General features: G+C 42.7%; 1 protein-coding gene across 3 annotated transcripts in view; it reads right to left on the reverse strand.

Annotated features, from left to right (window-relative positions):
- Positions 1-16,599, reverse strand: part of RNF150 (ring finger protein 150) — a 211,861-nt gene extending 195,262 nt beyond the window's left edge. For all 3 annotated transcript variants that reach the window (XM_084626119.1, XM_084626118.1, XM_084626117.1), the window contains exon 1: positions 15,251-16,599. In XM_084626119.1, the coding sequence (XP_084482245.1) occupies positions 15,251-15,710 (460 nt within the window). In that variant the 5' untranslated portion in view covers positions 15,711-16,599. The remainder of the gene's footprint in view (positions 1-15,250) is intronic.
- Positions 16,600-16,810: the final 211 nt, after the last annotated feature.

The following is a 16,810-nucleotide window of genomic DNA, read 5'->3' on the forward strand; positions in this document are numbered from 1 at the left end:
CCTCCTGAGGTCCCTTCCAACCCTGATATTCTATGATTGATTCAAGGTGTAGGGATACTGTACAGTTGATAAGCCTTAAATACATGTATATTTCTCAATTGTGCCATTCTCCTATTAGTAAGAGAATATGACCACTGTATGGTTTTTTTCCAATTATGCAAACTTCTCCATTCTGACTGACTACTATGAATTACTCTGATTTGGTTGGGCACTGCTCTCAAATCCATTTGCACACAACACCTGGTTTACCTCTTCTTTCCTCATCTAGCATTGACACTCAGTGCACCTCTGGCCCCAGATATTAAATACAACTTAACTTTAAAAATGTATGAGCGTGCATGTGAGCAGAGGTCTGTTAAGTTAATCGTCCCACAAGGGAAAGGAAGAGGAGTGACAGGTATTGAGAAGACTGCAGAGCATGGCCAGGAAGAAGTTGAGGCAGACATTTATTTATCGTTGGAATGTGGAACGGGAGGGAGTTCTGAAAGCATCAGCCAGTTCAGATCAGTGATACGGTCCCACACGACATTCTCACAAGCAAGCTGGAAAAAATGCAGGCTTGGCAGAACAATATTAAATAGATACACAATTGGTCAAAGAGTAACTATTAAGGAATGATATCAGATTGGAAGGAGGTGTCAAGTGGGGCTCCACGGGGATCTGTTCTGGATGTAGGAATAGAGAGCATACTTATCAAATCTGCAGAAGACACAAAGCTGGAGTGGAGGGTAGGGTTGCAAAACACTTAGGACGACAGAGCTAAAGTTGAAAAGGGATCTTGATCAACTGAAGAACTGGCTATAGACAACAAAATGAAATTCAACAAAGACACATGTAAAGTGTCACACTTAGGAAAGAAAAAACAAATGCACAAATACAAAACTGGGAGACAACTGGGTTGGCAGCAGCATTGCTGAGAAAGATGTGGGAGTTGTGGTGAATTACAACCTCAACATGAGTCAGTGAGATGCTGTTGCACAAAATAAATAAATAAATAAAAAATAAAAAAAAGCCACGCAAATGCAATTTCAGGTTGCATTAATAGAGGCATAGCATGCAAGCCACAGGAGATATCACCTGGCTGTTTTTTTTTTTAATTTTTAATTTTTTTTGTGCAACAGCATCTCACTGACTGGTACCACTCTGCTCGGCTTTGGTCAGCCCTCAGCTGATGTCCAATTTTGGTTACTGCTGTGCAGAAAGGATGTAGAGAAACCTGGAAAGGATCCAGAGGTGAGTGACAAAGATGATCAAAAGGATGGAATGCAAGCCATTCAAGCAAAGACTGAAGGAACTGGGTAGGTTTAGTTTGAAAAAGAGGCGATTAAGGGAGAAGGTGATAGCAGTCTTTAATACTTAAAGGGCTGCCATAAAAAAATATGGAGAAAAATTGTTCTCTCGTGCCATAGAGGACAGGACAGGACAAGAGGCAATGGGTTCAAACTACAGCATAGCAGATTTAGATTAAATCTCAGGGAAAACTCTAAGAACAGTAGGACAATGGAACAAACTGCCTAGGGAAGTCATGGAAGCTCCTTTACTGGAGGTTTTCAAAAAGAGACTGAATAGTCATCTGACTTGGATGATTTATACACAACAAAACGTGCATCTTGGCAGGGGGTAGACTAGATGACCCTTGCAGTCCCTTCTAGCCCTATGATTTAAAATAGTCAAGGAGATCACTGGACAGAGAAGATGTTGATCACATTACAACAACATAAGGATGCTCCCATGTTTACAATGGAAATAACAATGCTCTAGGTTAATAGACACTTTTGCTTCTTGCCTTATAGTAAATTTTTTCCATGAAAGCCATTTTTAACCACTTAGGTTCCAATTCAGGAAAATAGCACATACTTAACTTTAAGTATGTGCTTACTTAACGGGAACTAAGCATGTGCTTGAAGTTAAGCATGTGTGCAAGAGCATTCTTGAACATGAACACATTCCTGAATTGGGGCTTTCAGCAAGAATCACCACCAAATTTCCTAATCAACATTAAATAGATATTTAAAAATTTAATGTGAATATTCTAAAATGCACAAAGTACCACAGAAAATCACTAACATGGCACCAAAAGAGTGAGTCAATTTTAATATTCATTTTTAAATTTATTTTAAGACACCTGTTTCATAATGACAGTAAAAGACTTTGGACTCTGTCTTAGTGAAATACCATGTATGTTGTACCTCATTGCACAAATCAGCACTACTGGACAGCCCAGTGTGTTTATTGATGTACGTGCGTCTAGTAACTTCTGCTTTGCAGGCTAGTTCATGTATGGGTCTAATTAGTGTATAACACCTTACTGGGTCACAGACAACTTTGCAATAAAAAAGTTAAAACTTAGCACTGTTACCTTTAAATATACCTTAATAGGCACAAAATGTACTTGGACTATGACCCAGGATAATCACCTTGAACTGGCTAACAGCACAATCCACTATACTGATTAAGCAACACATTGGCCAAAACCTAAATAATAAATTTCACAAACCTTCATGTCAGGTATGTAAAAGAATCACTAAGTGACTGACATTAGATGCTAAAATTCAGCCCTAACAGTATTATTTTTATGACTCTACTCACATGAAGTCTAAAAGAACACAATATATAGTTACACAGAGAGGATAATAGAAATAAAAGCCCTTTGACTATCAAAAAAAGACAAGAAAGGAGAGGTCATGCCCATTTAGAAGCCAGGTAATACCTATTCCATCTTACAGAAAAATGGCCTTCACCAGTTCACTCTCCTCCATTCAACATAGTGAAAATAATCCAACTCTTCTTAAAAACTGGCTATTAGCCATGTTATGTACTGCATCTGAAATCATTTCTGATTGTAAGAACAAAGGTGGCAAAAGACTACTTTTGGGGAGCATGGTTGGATAGCAGTAAAGAATGAATAATAATAAGCATTAATGAATAGTAGCAGATTGGTATTCTTGTAATAAAAGAAGAGAATCACTGGATATTAAGAGATTTGTTGATAGCACACACGTTAGTTTTAGTCTAAGAAGCAAGGCTGCTAGGTCATGGTGGTGGGAGAAGAAAATAAGTATAATTGCTGGACAAGGGTCTATATACTTTCAAGGTCCTTGACTGCCACATGACAAAATAGATTGTTTTCCCTTCTAGTTACATCGTGTAGAAACATCCCCTACCACAATGGTGGAAGCTTTCCATGCCACCATTGGATCTACTCATGCCATATTCTCATCAATGCAACTTTCCCCACTGCACAGGCCGACCAAAGAGACAGAGTTTCAGCAGCAGACTAAATACTGCCAAAGAAAACTTACAACTCTAGGCGGAAAATCAGACAGGCACCCTATACCAATAGCAATATCGACCCTCAGTTTGTAAAATTATTTGATAAGTGGCAAGAAGAGACATGGAGCAAGGGATAAGAGCAGGAGAAAGGTATATGGGGATAGGAACAGAGCAATGGCGTTGAGGCAAGGAACAAGAGCCAGGAGGAAAGTGAAAAGAGGAGGGGATGACACATGGATTAGTTGAGAGGTTTTATATTTCCCCAACTCAAATATTATGTATTCAATTCTACTGTAGGTATGTTAGAGATTACAAGATATTTTAACAGCTTCCCTCTCCCTAAGATATAGTCTCATCTCTACAAGATTCAGCTTTATGCAGTTGCTCCTCATCCATTAATTATCTTAGCCAGACCTTTGAACAACTTGGAGACGGTGCTATTTGCATTTGATAGAAGGGTGATTCAGAACTGAATGCGATATCTTTGGTATTTTATGCTGAACTGTATAACAATTTTCTCTATTGGCTTTATATAGATTTTGAACAAGATAGAGGCCGATATGGATCCTTGCAGGCCTAGATAGGTAAGAGTTCTGGCAATGGAGGAGCAGGGAGCTGTGATAGACATCCGAGCATAGTCTGAAAGGAATGACTGAAGTAATCTTAGCGTGAACCCACTAACCACTATCACATTTCTGAGAGGAGGCATCAGGATTCCAGGGCTGACCATATCAGATGCTGAGGAAAAATTCAGTAACTTACTCCTGGGGGGAATTCAGCACCAAAAAATTAAAAATTCTGCAAAATTCTGCATATTTTATTTGTCAAAATAACAATATAATCAGTTCAGTTTCAATTATTTAAAAAAAATTCAAAATACCTGTCATCAAGTATGTCAATACAGACAACAGCAAAAAAGATTCCCCCATGAGTAGAGAGTTAAAGAAACTCCTACAACAACCCAGGGAGGTGATGGAGGGAGCTGTGTGGTGCCCTCCAAGCCCAGACACCTACACTCCCTTCCCCCGCGAGGCAAGCCACAGGGCACCTCCAGTCCCAGACACCAGCATTCTCCTCCGCCCCCCTCCCCCAGAGCCCAGCCATGGGGCAGCCCCAGTCACCAGCCCCCCAAAGCCTTTACTCCACACAGCTTCTTTACGGTCCTGCCAGGGGTCATAATGTGGTGCAGTACTGCCCTTCCTCACCCTATGCCAGAGCTGGCTGGGTCTCCCAGGTTCTCGCCCATCCCCGGGAGAATAAGGATCAAAGAACAGGCAGCCTCCAACCCTATCGGGTTGGGTACTCTGCTTACTGTGAGCTGGGCTCTGCAGAGTCCAGCAGGCCCTAGTGGAGGCCAGAAAATCTGCAGGGAAATAGGTAATTCTGCAAAATTCTGCACACCACAGTGGCACAAAACTCCCCCAGGAGTAACGAACATGAATATGGATGTATGGCTCGTGTCCATGGCCAAGAGAAAATCAATTAGTATCACCACCAGCACCAAACAGAAGCTTTTTAAACTTAGAATCAGCTGCAAAGGGAAACTGACAAAGATTAGGCTCACACAATCTTACAGATCGCTACATGTATAAAGTATTAGCCTTTGCTTGTTGATGTTAACCTGGCTGTAGAGACAGGGAAGGGTGAGACGGAGAGGGAAAGAGAGAGAGAATGAACAAGTAGAGAGGAAATGGAAGTACAGAGCACACAGATAAATGAATGAGAAAAAAAGGGGAGAGAAAAGAAAGATATATGACAGATCAGAGCAATGAAGAAATGACAAGCAAAAAAGGGAGAAAAAGAAAAACTGCAGAGCACAGAGTGACGACAGAAGGAGGAAGAAAAAATGAGACAGAGAAAAAAAAGACCAAAAAGGAGAGAGAGAGAAAGAGAGAGAGAGAGAAATGACAAGGTAGACAGACAAAGAATATATGGACATGTCAAGATTCACTTAAAGGGAGATGAGGGATTACTTATAGATGTGGGGAGGAAAGGATTAGTGGGAAAGGAGACTGCCTAGCTCATGAAGTCAGATATAACTGAGTAAAACTGTAAAAATGGATCAAACTTTTTAAAAAGGCATGAGAGGGGAAAGCTAACCATTCTATACAAACCCAAGAAGTGTACACAATGAGACAGCTGTATCCAATCTTCATGTTTTAAAGGTATTGTTGTAACAAAGACACATAGGTGCAATAGAAAAATGGTCAGAGATTTAAAGTGCCATCGTCCACAGACTACTCAAGGTATTATTAAAAAAATACCCACACAGAAGGATAGTATATTGCTAACATGTAGCACTGCAAGAGCAAGAGAAAAAAAACAAATATTTTGTCTGCACAGCAGACAGTTGGGATAGACAATGGCAATAAAAGCATTGAACTCTTTCCTGGATGTTCCTATAGACCACCTGCACAGTCAGATAAATCAGGAAATTTGGGGGGCATTTGTTTGGTTTTTTTAAAGCACTAGATTATATACTGTAAGGAACAATCCTGCATTCGCAAGGGGACAGATTACATGAACTAATAGGTCTTTTCTATAATTCCATAATTTTATTGTATACTCCTTCTGTACCAAATAAGCAGCCAAGTACCCAGCACTTGGATACAGCTGACAGTGCAGAAATAGGCCTTGTCTGAAACGAATATGGTTTCTGTGCAGGTAGACGGAAGGTATTGGAATGTGGAAAAGCATTAAACAGGGCTATCCCTCATAATGAGTCTTCACAAGGCTGGCTCAGGGTATAAGGAGCTAGAGGTCATTTGAAACTCAGGCTTCTTGCATGACAATGCACTACATTGTCTGACAAACCAACTGGGCAAAATAATGGACTCATTCAGTCCTTTTGTGACATTTGAAAATGGCGTCCCTTTTCTATTATAAGGAAAGCAAGCCCCCTCCCCCAGTGCCAACTTTTACGCAGCTTCTTTTTTGCTTCTTCTGTTAAAACATTCCAGTGGTAACGCATGCAGATGTACTGCAAATGGGGGTGTGGGGGGTGAAGTCACTGCAGACATATCTGCATGAGTTAATGAACTGCATCTGTGTTAACACAATAGTGACAGACTGCATTCCCATAATATCATAACAACTCTAATTAGCAAATATCATTTTAATGCCAAAATACCAATGGGACTAGAACAAACAAACAATAATGAACTACTGCTGTAATTGTAAGCCATCCTCTCAAGGCCAGTATACCAAAATGGAATACAAGATTAATGACAAGAGGTTAGAACAAATGCTAATGTAGTTTCATTGCAAAGGAAGTGATTTCTCTTGGATAAACTACATATAACATACAGAACCTAGTAACTGTGCAAGTACGATTCTGCGCAACAGCTAACACAGGGCCTCAGATAACGGGAGGGTGAAAAGGAGGAAAGAAGTCAATAGGTTAGGAAAGTTTGGGTCAATAAAAGTTACAAGCTATCCCTCAGTGAGCCTACTTTAATGAACTGACCAGATGCTCTCTCAGGGCCTAATCCATCCCGTTGAATTCAGTGGGAATCTTCTCATAGAGTTCAATGGGTTATGGATCAGGTGATCACACCATTAGTGTAAGATAAAAGATTCAAATTAAAATGAGAGGCAAGTTCTCAGTAAGTCAGAAAAAAAAAAAAACAATTTTCTTGGGAAATTCATGGAGGATGGGTCCATCAATGGCTATTAGCCAGGATGGGCAGGGATGGTGTCCCTAGCCTCTGTTTGCCAGAAGTTGGGAATGGGCAACAAGGAATGGATCACTTGATGATTACCTGTTCTGTTCATTCCCTCTGGGGCACCTGACACTGGCCACTATTGGAAGACAGGATACTGGGCTAGACGGATCTTTGGTCTGATCCAGTACGGCTGTTCTTATGGAAAAATTGGGGAAAACGTTGGAGCAACTGGGAGCAATGAATTTTATCCACAGGGCTCTGGGTTGCAATAGATTAAAGGAGTAGTTTTTTCACCTCTGGGAACATAGAGTAGTGATTAAAGTTACTTTGGTGTTCTCTTCCTAGTCTCCATAGTCCAAACTCATCCCTGTTATATCCCTTTGAGTTACACAGGGATGAATTTGGCACTAGCTGTCTACATCACAAAGACACCTCACAATCAGACATAACTGACAGCCTCTACTAAAGAGAAGCACAAAACTGGAATACTAGGAGAGTTGTGAGTCAGGAGTGAGGTTCACTGGCAGAACTGAGTAGGGAAGTTTGTACAGTACCTATTTGCACTATGCTTAGCTCCAGGGCCATCTCTAGCTATTTTGGTGCCCTATGCAGCCCCCACACGGGGGTGGAGGGGTTGTGTGGGGCCCCACCCCAGGCCTCCACTGTGATGCGGGAGGGCTGTGCCCAGGACACCGTGGGCAATGGGGAGGGGCCTGGCCACTTCCTGCAGGAAGTGGAGTGACCCAGCCCCAGCCTGCTCTGCTCCCCTGGCTCCCAGGCTTGGGGGGAAACCAGCACTCGCCGGTGGCACGGCTGGGAACCAGGGGAGCAGAGCAGGCTGGGGCCGGGTGGCTGTCTTACCGGTGAGTGCAGGTCTGACCACGTCTGGAGTCCGCAGGGGAGTGGGGGCGGGGCTGGGGCGGAGCAGGGGCAGGAAGAGGCGGGACTAGGGCACGGGGGGGGTCCTGGGGAAGAGCCAGAGCAGGGGCTGGAGCAGCACACAGGTGCCCCAAATTTCCTGGTGCCCTACGCAGGTACGTACTTTGCATATGCGTAAGGACGGCCCTGCTTAGCTCAAGCCAGACATTATGGACCCCACTTTTAGTGCTCATTAAAGTAAGTATTTTCTAACGTCCCTAAGTGACTTAGGAGCACAAGTCCCACAGAAAGACAGTGGGACTTATCCCCCTAACTCAGGCACTTTTGAAAATCCAACCGTAAATCCACTCAACATTTTATTATATATATTTAATGTGAATATTCTCAGAAATATTTGTACTGAGTTCAATAGACTATCTAAAATCCAGACCCAAAAACACACAAAGCATAAATAATTAACTATCTTACTAAAAAAGAAAAGGAGTACTTGTGGCACCTATCAAATTTATTTGAGCATAAGCTTTCGTGAGCTACAGCTTACTGCAATGTTAAAGGTCAGTTGTAAAACAACAAATAAAAATAAATACAATTCAACCTCAACCTCAGTAAAGGGATACATTTTCAACTGCAGCCTCTCTGTTTGCGTCCCCTGAAATAGGTCCCTAAATGTTTGCACTCTCAAAAAAAATGTGCATGCCATTATCTGAATGTGAAAATGGGCATTTGTGCATACAAATCAGGTAGTTGGGACATCACTTGACTGGCATGCAGAAACAGATATTTGCACCAAAGATACACAGGATTTTTAAAAAATTTTTAAACAGGCATAAGATCAGAGACTGTGGCTGAAAATTTGGCCCTACACACAGTATACATTATTATATGTGCTGCAAATGCTAAATATCACAGGAAGAATGAGGCTGGAATGAAAGCCCCGACTCCAAATATATTTTACTTTGCTGGTTTAGGCACAGCCTTCATATGAGCTAAACAGTTTGTGTTTTTGATTTTTTAAAATAATAAATACGAACAACCTTCTCTTCAGCATTCACTGCATCTAAAGACAAGAAAATTCTGTTTATATTAAGAAGACTGAGAATTTCAAATACTTATTCCAGGCTTTTAGCTACAGTATTCAGAAAAATATTTACAAAAATTCTTTGAAGTATGGTATACCCAGCCATGGTTTTCCCTGTAATCCAAATACTACTTTTGTTCTACAGATCATGTATGTGAATTCTAATTTGCATATCTGTGCAAGCCCTAAAATTTAGTTTTAATACAATACAGGATTATAGGTGGAAGCAGGAGAAAGTGCATTACTAGTCCAAAGTACCTCTACCTGTATGTTCTAAAACACATTAAAAGAAATAGCTGGGCAGAGACCTTGATAGCGTGTGGGACAGAAGCACTGTTACTTCCAAAGAGTGATCTAGTAAAAGGGACTCCAGCACAGGAGACCAGAGATTACATTTTGCCTCCACTGAAGTCACTGCCAGTTTTGCTATTGACTTCAACGGAACAAGGATTTCACCCCAGGTTCTTAATGAAAAGAAGAATCATAATACTTGGCTTTTATTATAAAAGACAGAATATTTTGACAATCATCACTAACCCGTGACAGCCATTTCAAAAATCCAAAAAGTACCTCCCTCTTGTTGAGAGCTGGATGTCACTTTCCACATACAAAGGACACTAAAAATTAGTGATGACATGTACCGTAAATGCAGAATACAGTGGAATTCAGAGTACTTGACTCATGTATACATGCTGTTCAGAACAATTATGACATTCTAAATACATGTGGTGATTGGATCAAAATTTGTGAGGCATTCATATGCAGCATCACAATGTTGATGGCACCAGAGAGCCCATTGTGACATTTGTTCAATATTGTAAATTATGCTGATTTCAACTGGATTTACTTTATTCACACTAGGTATAGACTGCCATAGATAATATTTTATGAAAATTATGTACAGCAGCTAGCTGCTTTTCAAACCTAAACAACTGCTATTTTGTTTTAAATGAGGGGCGGCGGACACTCAAAGGCCTACTTGACAGGATGGATTACTATCCTGGAAAAATCTCTTTTAATGAACACATTTTTTCATACAAGTTCATTACTGAGAAGTGATAAAAGCTTCTGAACCTAGCAGAAATTCTAGATGCTTTGCTCTTCCATAATTTAAAAACAAACTATTCAAATGAAAAGTAAGCACATTCCAGCTAATCGCTTCTATACTGTACTTCAGACCAAGACAAATTAAAACAGACAATTAATAAAATCTTCATAATTTACAATGCAAATACGGAGAGTCTCGCTAGTACCGGTACTGACATTTTCTTCAAGAAAGTTTTTATTTCTGCAAGTAAACATGAAAAAACTACCTTGTTTCACTGAGGTTTGGTTTATGGACATGTAGCCAATGACCCAAGAACAAATTACATTTTAATACCGGTTAAAAATCTTCAGATTTACACATCAAAAGGTACTAAAAGCTGATCACCACTTGTGACTTTCAGATACTAGAGATGGGCGCAAACACAAAACCCAAAGTGCTAGGTTCAGATCAGAATTTGCAGCTCAACCTAGTCGTTAATGGGCCAAACCTAAACGCTCCTTAGGTCTGAGAAAGTTCAGATTTGGATCCAAATTTTGAACACACAAGTTCAAGATGGTTTGCATTTAGGGTTTTGGTTTGGCCCTTTATAAACGCTATGAAGTTTGGATCTGGGATTTTGAATCCCTCTTTTTTAAAAAACAAATATCAAATATTAAGTGTAAATTAAAAAGGGGTCAAGTAGGTTTGCATGAGTATTACCAATTTTGTGAATAAACAGAAGACTTCACTCTCCAGGCCTGTCAACCTGGCACTTTTCACTAACTCTACATTTATTTGAAAAATAAGAAATAGAAGAACAAACATTAACTTGACACCTTTTGCTAAAATATATAGCAGACTTTCACTAACCGGCCTTTTAAGTTTTGTCCCTCGTTTCTAAATATCAGACACATCAGGAAATAAAAAATCCTCAGCATGTCCTTCTGCACATTTCATTGGAATTAAAGTTGCCAGGCCTGTGGTGTTCACTTGGGGCCTGATCCAAAGCCTACTGAAATCAGTGGGAAGACTTCCAATGAGCTTTGGATCAGGCCTGTGACAGTGAGGATTTCAATACAGAGTTTGCAAAAAGAAAAGGAGTACTTGTGGCACCTTAGAGACTAACCAATTTATTAGAGCATAAGCTTTCGTGAGCTACAGCTCACTTCCTCAGATGCATATCGTGGAAACTGCAGCAGGCTTTATATATACACAGAGAATATGAAACAATACCTATTCCCACCCCACTGTCCTGCTGGTAATAGCTTATCTAAAGTGATCATCAGGTGGGCCATTTCCAGCACAAATCCAGGTTTTCTCACCCTCCACCCCCCCACACAAATTCACTCTCCTGCTGGTGATAGCCCATCCAAAGTGACAACTCTTTACACAATGTGCATGACAATCAAGTTGGGCTATTTCCTGCACAAATCCAGGTTTTCTCACATCCCCCCCCACCCCCATACACACACAAACTCACTCTCCTGCTGGTAATAGCTCATCCAAACTGACCACTCTTCAAGTTAAAATCCAAGTTAAACCAGAACATCTGGGAGGGAAGGGGGTAGGAAAAAACAAGAGGAAACAGGCTACCTTGCATAATGACTTAGCCACTCCCAGTCTCTATTTAAGCCTAAATTAATAGTATCCAATTTGCAAATGAATTCCAATTCAGCAGTTTCTCGCTGGAGTCTGGATTTGAAGTTTTTTTGTTTTAAGATAGCGACCTTCATGTCTGTGATCGCGTGACCAGAGAGATTGAAGTGTTCTCCGACTGGTTTATGAATGTTATAATTCTTGACATCTGATTTGTGTCCATTTATTCTTTTACGTAGAGACTGTCCAGTTTGACCAATGTACATGGCAGAGGGGCATTGCTGGCACATGATGGCATATATCACATTGGTGGATGTGCAGGTGAACGAGCCTCTGATAGTGTGGCTGATGTTATTAGGCCCTGTGATGGTGTCCCCTGAATAGATATGTGGGCACAATTGGCAACGGGCTTTGTTGCAAGGATAAGTTCCTGGGTTAGTGGTTCTGTTGTGTGGTATGTGGTTGTTGGTGAGTATTTGCTTCAGGTTGCGGGGCTGTCTGTAGGCAAGGACTGGCCTGTCTCCCAAGCCTACAGCCAGCCCCGCAACCTGAAGCAAATACTCACCAACAACCAAATAATTTAGAGGGAGAGAAGATAAGAGTTTCGGGTGGGGGGAAAGAGTTGAGAGATAATAGTGTAAAATAGTTGGGAAAAGAGGAAGTGATGTGGGATTGGGAGAAGGTGAAATAAGGGACAGTGGAATGGAGAATAGAGATGAAGAAAAGATGGGGCATGTAAGGCAGGAGAGAAGCAGCAAGTAAGAAAAACTGATGATAGCAGAGGAACTGAGACAGAAAACAATGGGGTAAAAAGAAGCCAAAACATTCTGAAGAGAATGTGTTAAAAAACCAAAGCTTGCTCTTAGAAGCATTTTCTTGTTCGTGAGGGACAGAAACCCACTACAATATACAGCAGGAAATGGTAACAGCTATAAGGAAAGCCAGAATTCACTTGCCCTTCAAAACCATCTTTGTTTCCACATTTTTCCATGGGGGAACCTTTTCATTTTCCCACTATGGGAGTTTAGTGTTTGCAGCACACACAGCAGACATGGCTGGCCTGAAAGCCCAATTCAACTTGCCCTGCACCTTGTGTCATCATTGACACCAAAGTAAAGTGAGTGTAAAATGCTAACAAGCCAAATTGGTAGCAGTTATGATTTTATACCCTTCTTACACTCAAGCCTTGGTGTTAATGATTATACCATATGCAGGGTATGGATAAATCAGTCCTTGGGTTTCCACTAGTTCCTCAGATATCAACTAGGCAGGTATCTAGCAGATAGCAAAACATCCCTACAATTATGTTTAATTAATAATTATTTTTCTTCTGTTTTAATAGGCCTGGCCCTAAAATACCTCTGTTTCAATTGTGCAGAGGACAGGGTTTTCCTAAGATAAGAGAGTAAACTGTTTTTCAGCATCACAAAACTAAAATGTTCATTGATTTTTGAGAAAATGTGAAAGAACGGAGTTTTGAATTTAATTTGAAAAATAAATGATCTTCAAGGCCTCAATGGTCTGACTGATCATAGTTTACAAGAATGTTTTTTAAAAGTTTCATTTCATTTAAGCCTATGGGATGGCAGAATCACACAGCTGAGTGTTCCTGATTAAGAAAGTAGCATTTCTAAGGGAAACCAAAGCAGTCCTTGAAAAGGAGTTTCTGAATAAGCTGCAAAGGTGCCAGGTAATATTAAAGAAGCTGTCCCAAGGTTAACTGATATAGTATTAGTATTTTTCTGAAAGCAGAGGGCACACACAGTAATAAATAATCTTTCTTTCATTCCTTTTGGACTTTAACCTTTAAATTTCAGAGTAACAGCCGTGTTAGTCTGTATTCGCAAAAAGAAAAGGAGTACTTGTGGCACCTTAGAGACTAACCAATTTATTTGAGCATAAGCTTTCGTGAGCTACAGCTCACTTCACTCCTTTTCTTTTTGCGAACCTTTAAATTGTTAGTAGATTTTTTTTTCTACCACTGTTTCCAAATAAACCACTATTTGCATGGGAAAACAGCTTAGTGCATTCTTTAAAAACAGGCAAGCCACTAATTGATTCAACATGTTGGCAGTTTTAAAGAAACTTATTAGACAGGAACAAATGGTGTATCCTATTTTGTGTTGAAATACCCTGAGCTTGACTTTAAGAGTACTTATATTTCTATATGTCAAGCTCTTATTATGTTGCCTGCTAAATAATCTTCAATACTTAAATAGGGAGTACAACCTAAACAGAAACTAAACCATATGTAGTTTATTGAGAAGTTTTAAGACTATTAGGAGCTCCTAATTTTAAAGATTAAAAAACATAAAAACCTTCTTCTGATCCAATCCACCCTCTCAAAAGCATATCATTTTGCTCCACCAAACAGTTAATCTCTTCATAGAGGACTGAGTGCAAGATGATCAAAATGTTCTGTCCAATAGCTGCACTATTATAATGTTAGTAATGAAGGAATTCTTTTACCTCTCATCCATCCTGGCTAGGTGATTGCAAAACATACAAATTTGATTAAAATATCCATGCTTTGTAACCTAATTATGTTCCAATTTACCCCCAGCACCACTAAGATTCAACTGGCATGAAAGAGCTGGGTATGATTAGTTACTGGCTGCAAACCAGAGATTCCACTAATAAGTGGCATGTTAGTCAGGCTCTTGGCATAAGAGACTAATGGCCCCTGGCAGAAGACTTTGTCCCTAAAAATAAATCTGATTAGCTGATCTTTAAAACAACAATTTCAAAACAAACATTTTTATAAAAACAATGTTTTCATTATATAGCAATCCAGTGTTTGTTCTGGCTTTGCTGTTATTTCTGATGGCTATGTTTACCTTCCCTCTCTGATAGCACAAGTTGATTAATTCTTTGAACACCCATCTCCAGGCATCGAAGGCACACATGGGAAGGATGAGAAACCATAATTTGAGACAAATGTCTGCACCTGTATTTCATAAAATCAGATACTCCACAAGGTTTGGTCCCACAGATGAAAATAATTGCAAAAATGATGGTAGACACTGCATTCCCTACTTTGCAGAACCTCTTAGTAATTAAGAAATAATGTTATCCTTCACATCTTGAAGAGCTCAATCTCACCCACAGCCCCTGCCTGACATGGGCCACCGGATTTTAATGATCCAACAAAAAATGCTTACAGCTGCCTAACTGCCTTATAAAGGGACCACAGGTCCCATAAAATCCACAAAAGTGGCCAAAACTTCACAGCTTTCGAGCTTTTCCACCAGATTGAATGTTATTGTTTATAGGTCTTGGCAACCCGTCAATTTCTCTCCATGGCAGCAGTCAGAAGAGTATTTACGACCTGTACAGGTGCCCAGAAAAACACTTATCTTCTATGCACAAATGAAACATGAACCAAAAAGAAGAAGGGGTCAGAGGGACCCAGTGGCAGCTAACTCTTGGCCAGGATAACGGATACACAAACTGACCAAGAGGGTCCGTCCAGCCCACCCCAGCTCTCAGCCCAGCCCAGATATTTGGGGAGAGCATGTCCCCCACCTCCCCAAGGCACCAAACTCCTGCCCTGGCGAGCGAAGCCTGCTGTAACACCACACTAGGTATCAGCAGGCATGGTCCCTGGTAAGGAGCGGGGTGGACGAAGGGGTCAAACTGGCCTTACTTAAAAGCGTCGCACGGGAGGGCCGCGTACCCCCCAGCAGGGATTTCTGCAGGCAGACCTTAGGGGCTCCGCCCGCTCCCACGCACCTGCATGCGGCATGGTGATGGTCTCGTTGGCGTTGCTGGAGCCCACGTTGAAGATCACCACGGCAGAGGCGTTCTGGGCGGCGGCGTGCCGGATCTTATCCTTGTACGTGCAGTTGCCCCTGGGGATCAGCGCGACCCAGCTCTTGCCCGGGCCCGGGGCGGCGAAGCGGGTGTGGGGGTCGCAGGCCAGGCGGTCGTGGGCGGAGGCGGTCATCACCACCTGGCCCCGGGCATCCTGCTTGGGCGAGTGCTCCCCGTAGCGCCCGCACTCGCTCTTCTCGCTGCGCAGCTCCAGGCTGCCGGCCGCCGGCTCGGCGTAGGTGATGTTCACGAAGGCCGTGTACCACTCCTCTTTCTCGGCCACCGTGAAGTCCAGGCAGAGCAGATGCACGAAGCAGAAGGAGAGCAGCCATGTTGAGAGGGCCAGGCTGCGGCACGCCTGGATCAGAGACACGGCCATCCTTCCTCGGCCTCCCCCCTCGCCGCCGGCCCGGCTGCGTGCGCGAGCGAGCGAGCACCGGAGCCTGCTCGGGGGGAGGCGGCGGCGGCTGCTCCCGCTGCTGGGATCCGGGCGCGCGAGGCAGGGGCGGGGGGGGGGGAAGCTCAGCGGCAATGCATTTCACGGGGGGCTTTCCCCTGCCTCTTAGCGCCTCGCTCCGCGGCTCTCTCCCCCTCTTCTCCCTTTCCACCCCGCCCCCCTCGGGCTCCTGCCCGGCTTTGCGGTCGCTTCCCTCTCCCTTTGGGGGCAGGGGGTGGGTGCAACTGTACGGGAGCTTGTGGGAGCCCCTTCAAAAGGGAGCGTTCTTGCTATATGGAGTGTGGGGGGGGGGGGGCTGCTTCTCGCCCTCCCCCGCTCCACCCCCTCGCCGGGTAGCTGTGCAGGCGGCTCGCCAGAGGAGATGCTGGCTCTGGGGGGGCGCGTGCAGGAGGGGCTTTGGCGTGATGTCGAGAGCCCTTGCGGCTGGGCTTTAATGGCGCTCAGCCTTCGAGGGGCAGCAGCGCCACCTGCCGGGAGACAGGCGGGACAGCGGCAGAACCAGTCTGGGAGCCGGTGGAGGGGAAGATACCAGACTCTAGGGCAGTAGCTTTCGACCCGTGGTTTGCGGACCCCTGCGGGGAGGGGGCAAAGGACTATGTCTAAGCCAGGGTCTGTGAAAGGTTGTCACCCTGGAGCAGTGGTTTTCAACCTGATGCCTGTAGACCAGGGGTGCTGCACACAGACTGTCTAAGATTTCCCAGGGGTCTGCACCTCCATTTGAAATTTGTAGGAGTCTACCACTGGCAAAGGTTGAAAACCACTCTAGCAGAAAGTCTGGGAGAAAATTGAAGTTTAGGATTAGAGACTTTAAAAATCACTTTTTGGACCCGGTTATTTTAATTAATTTACTTGTTTTCCTACCTGCGATCAATGAGAATTTTTCTTGATTGGTAAATTATCCATAACTACCCACAGTGGGGTCACTGTCCTCTTCCTCTGAAGCATCTGCTACTAGCCCCTGTCAGAGACAGCACACTGGATTGGATGGCCCACCGCTCTGACCTGTTATAACAGTTCCGATG

Source organism: Lepidochelys olivacea, assembly GCF_965140295.1.
Source record: "Lepidochelys olivacea isolate rLepOli2 genome assembly, chromosome: 4".
NCBI lineage: Eukaryota > Metazoa > Chordata > Testudines > Cheloniidae > Lepidochelys > Lepidochelys olivacea.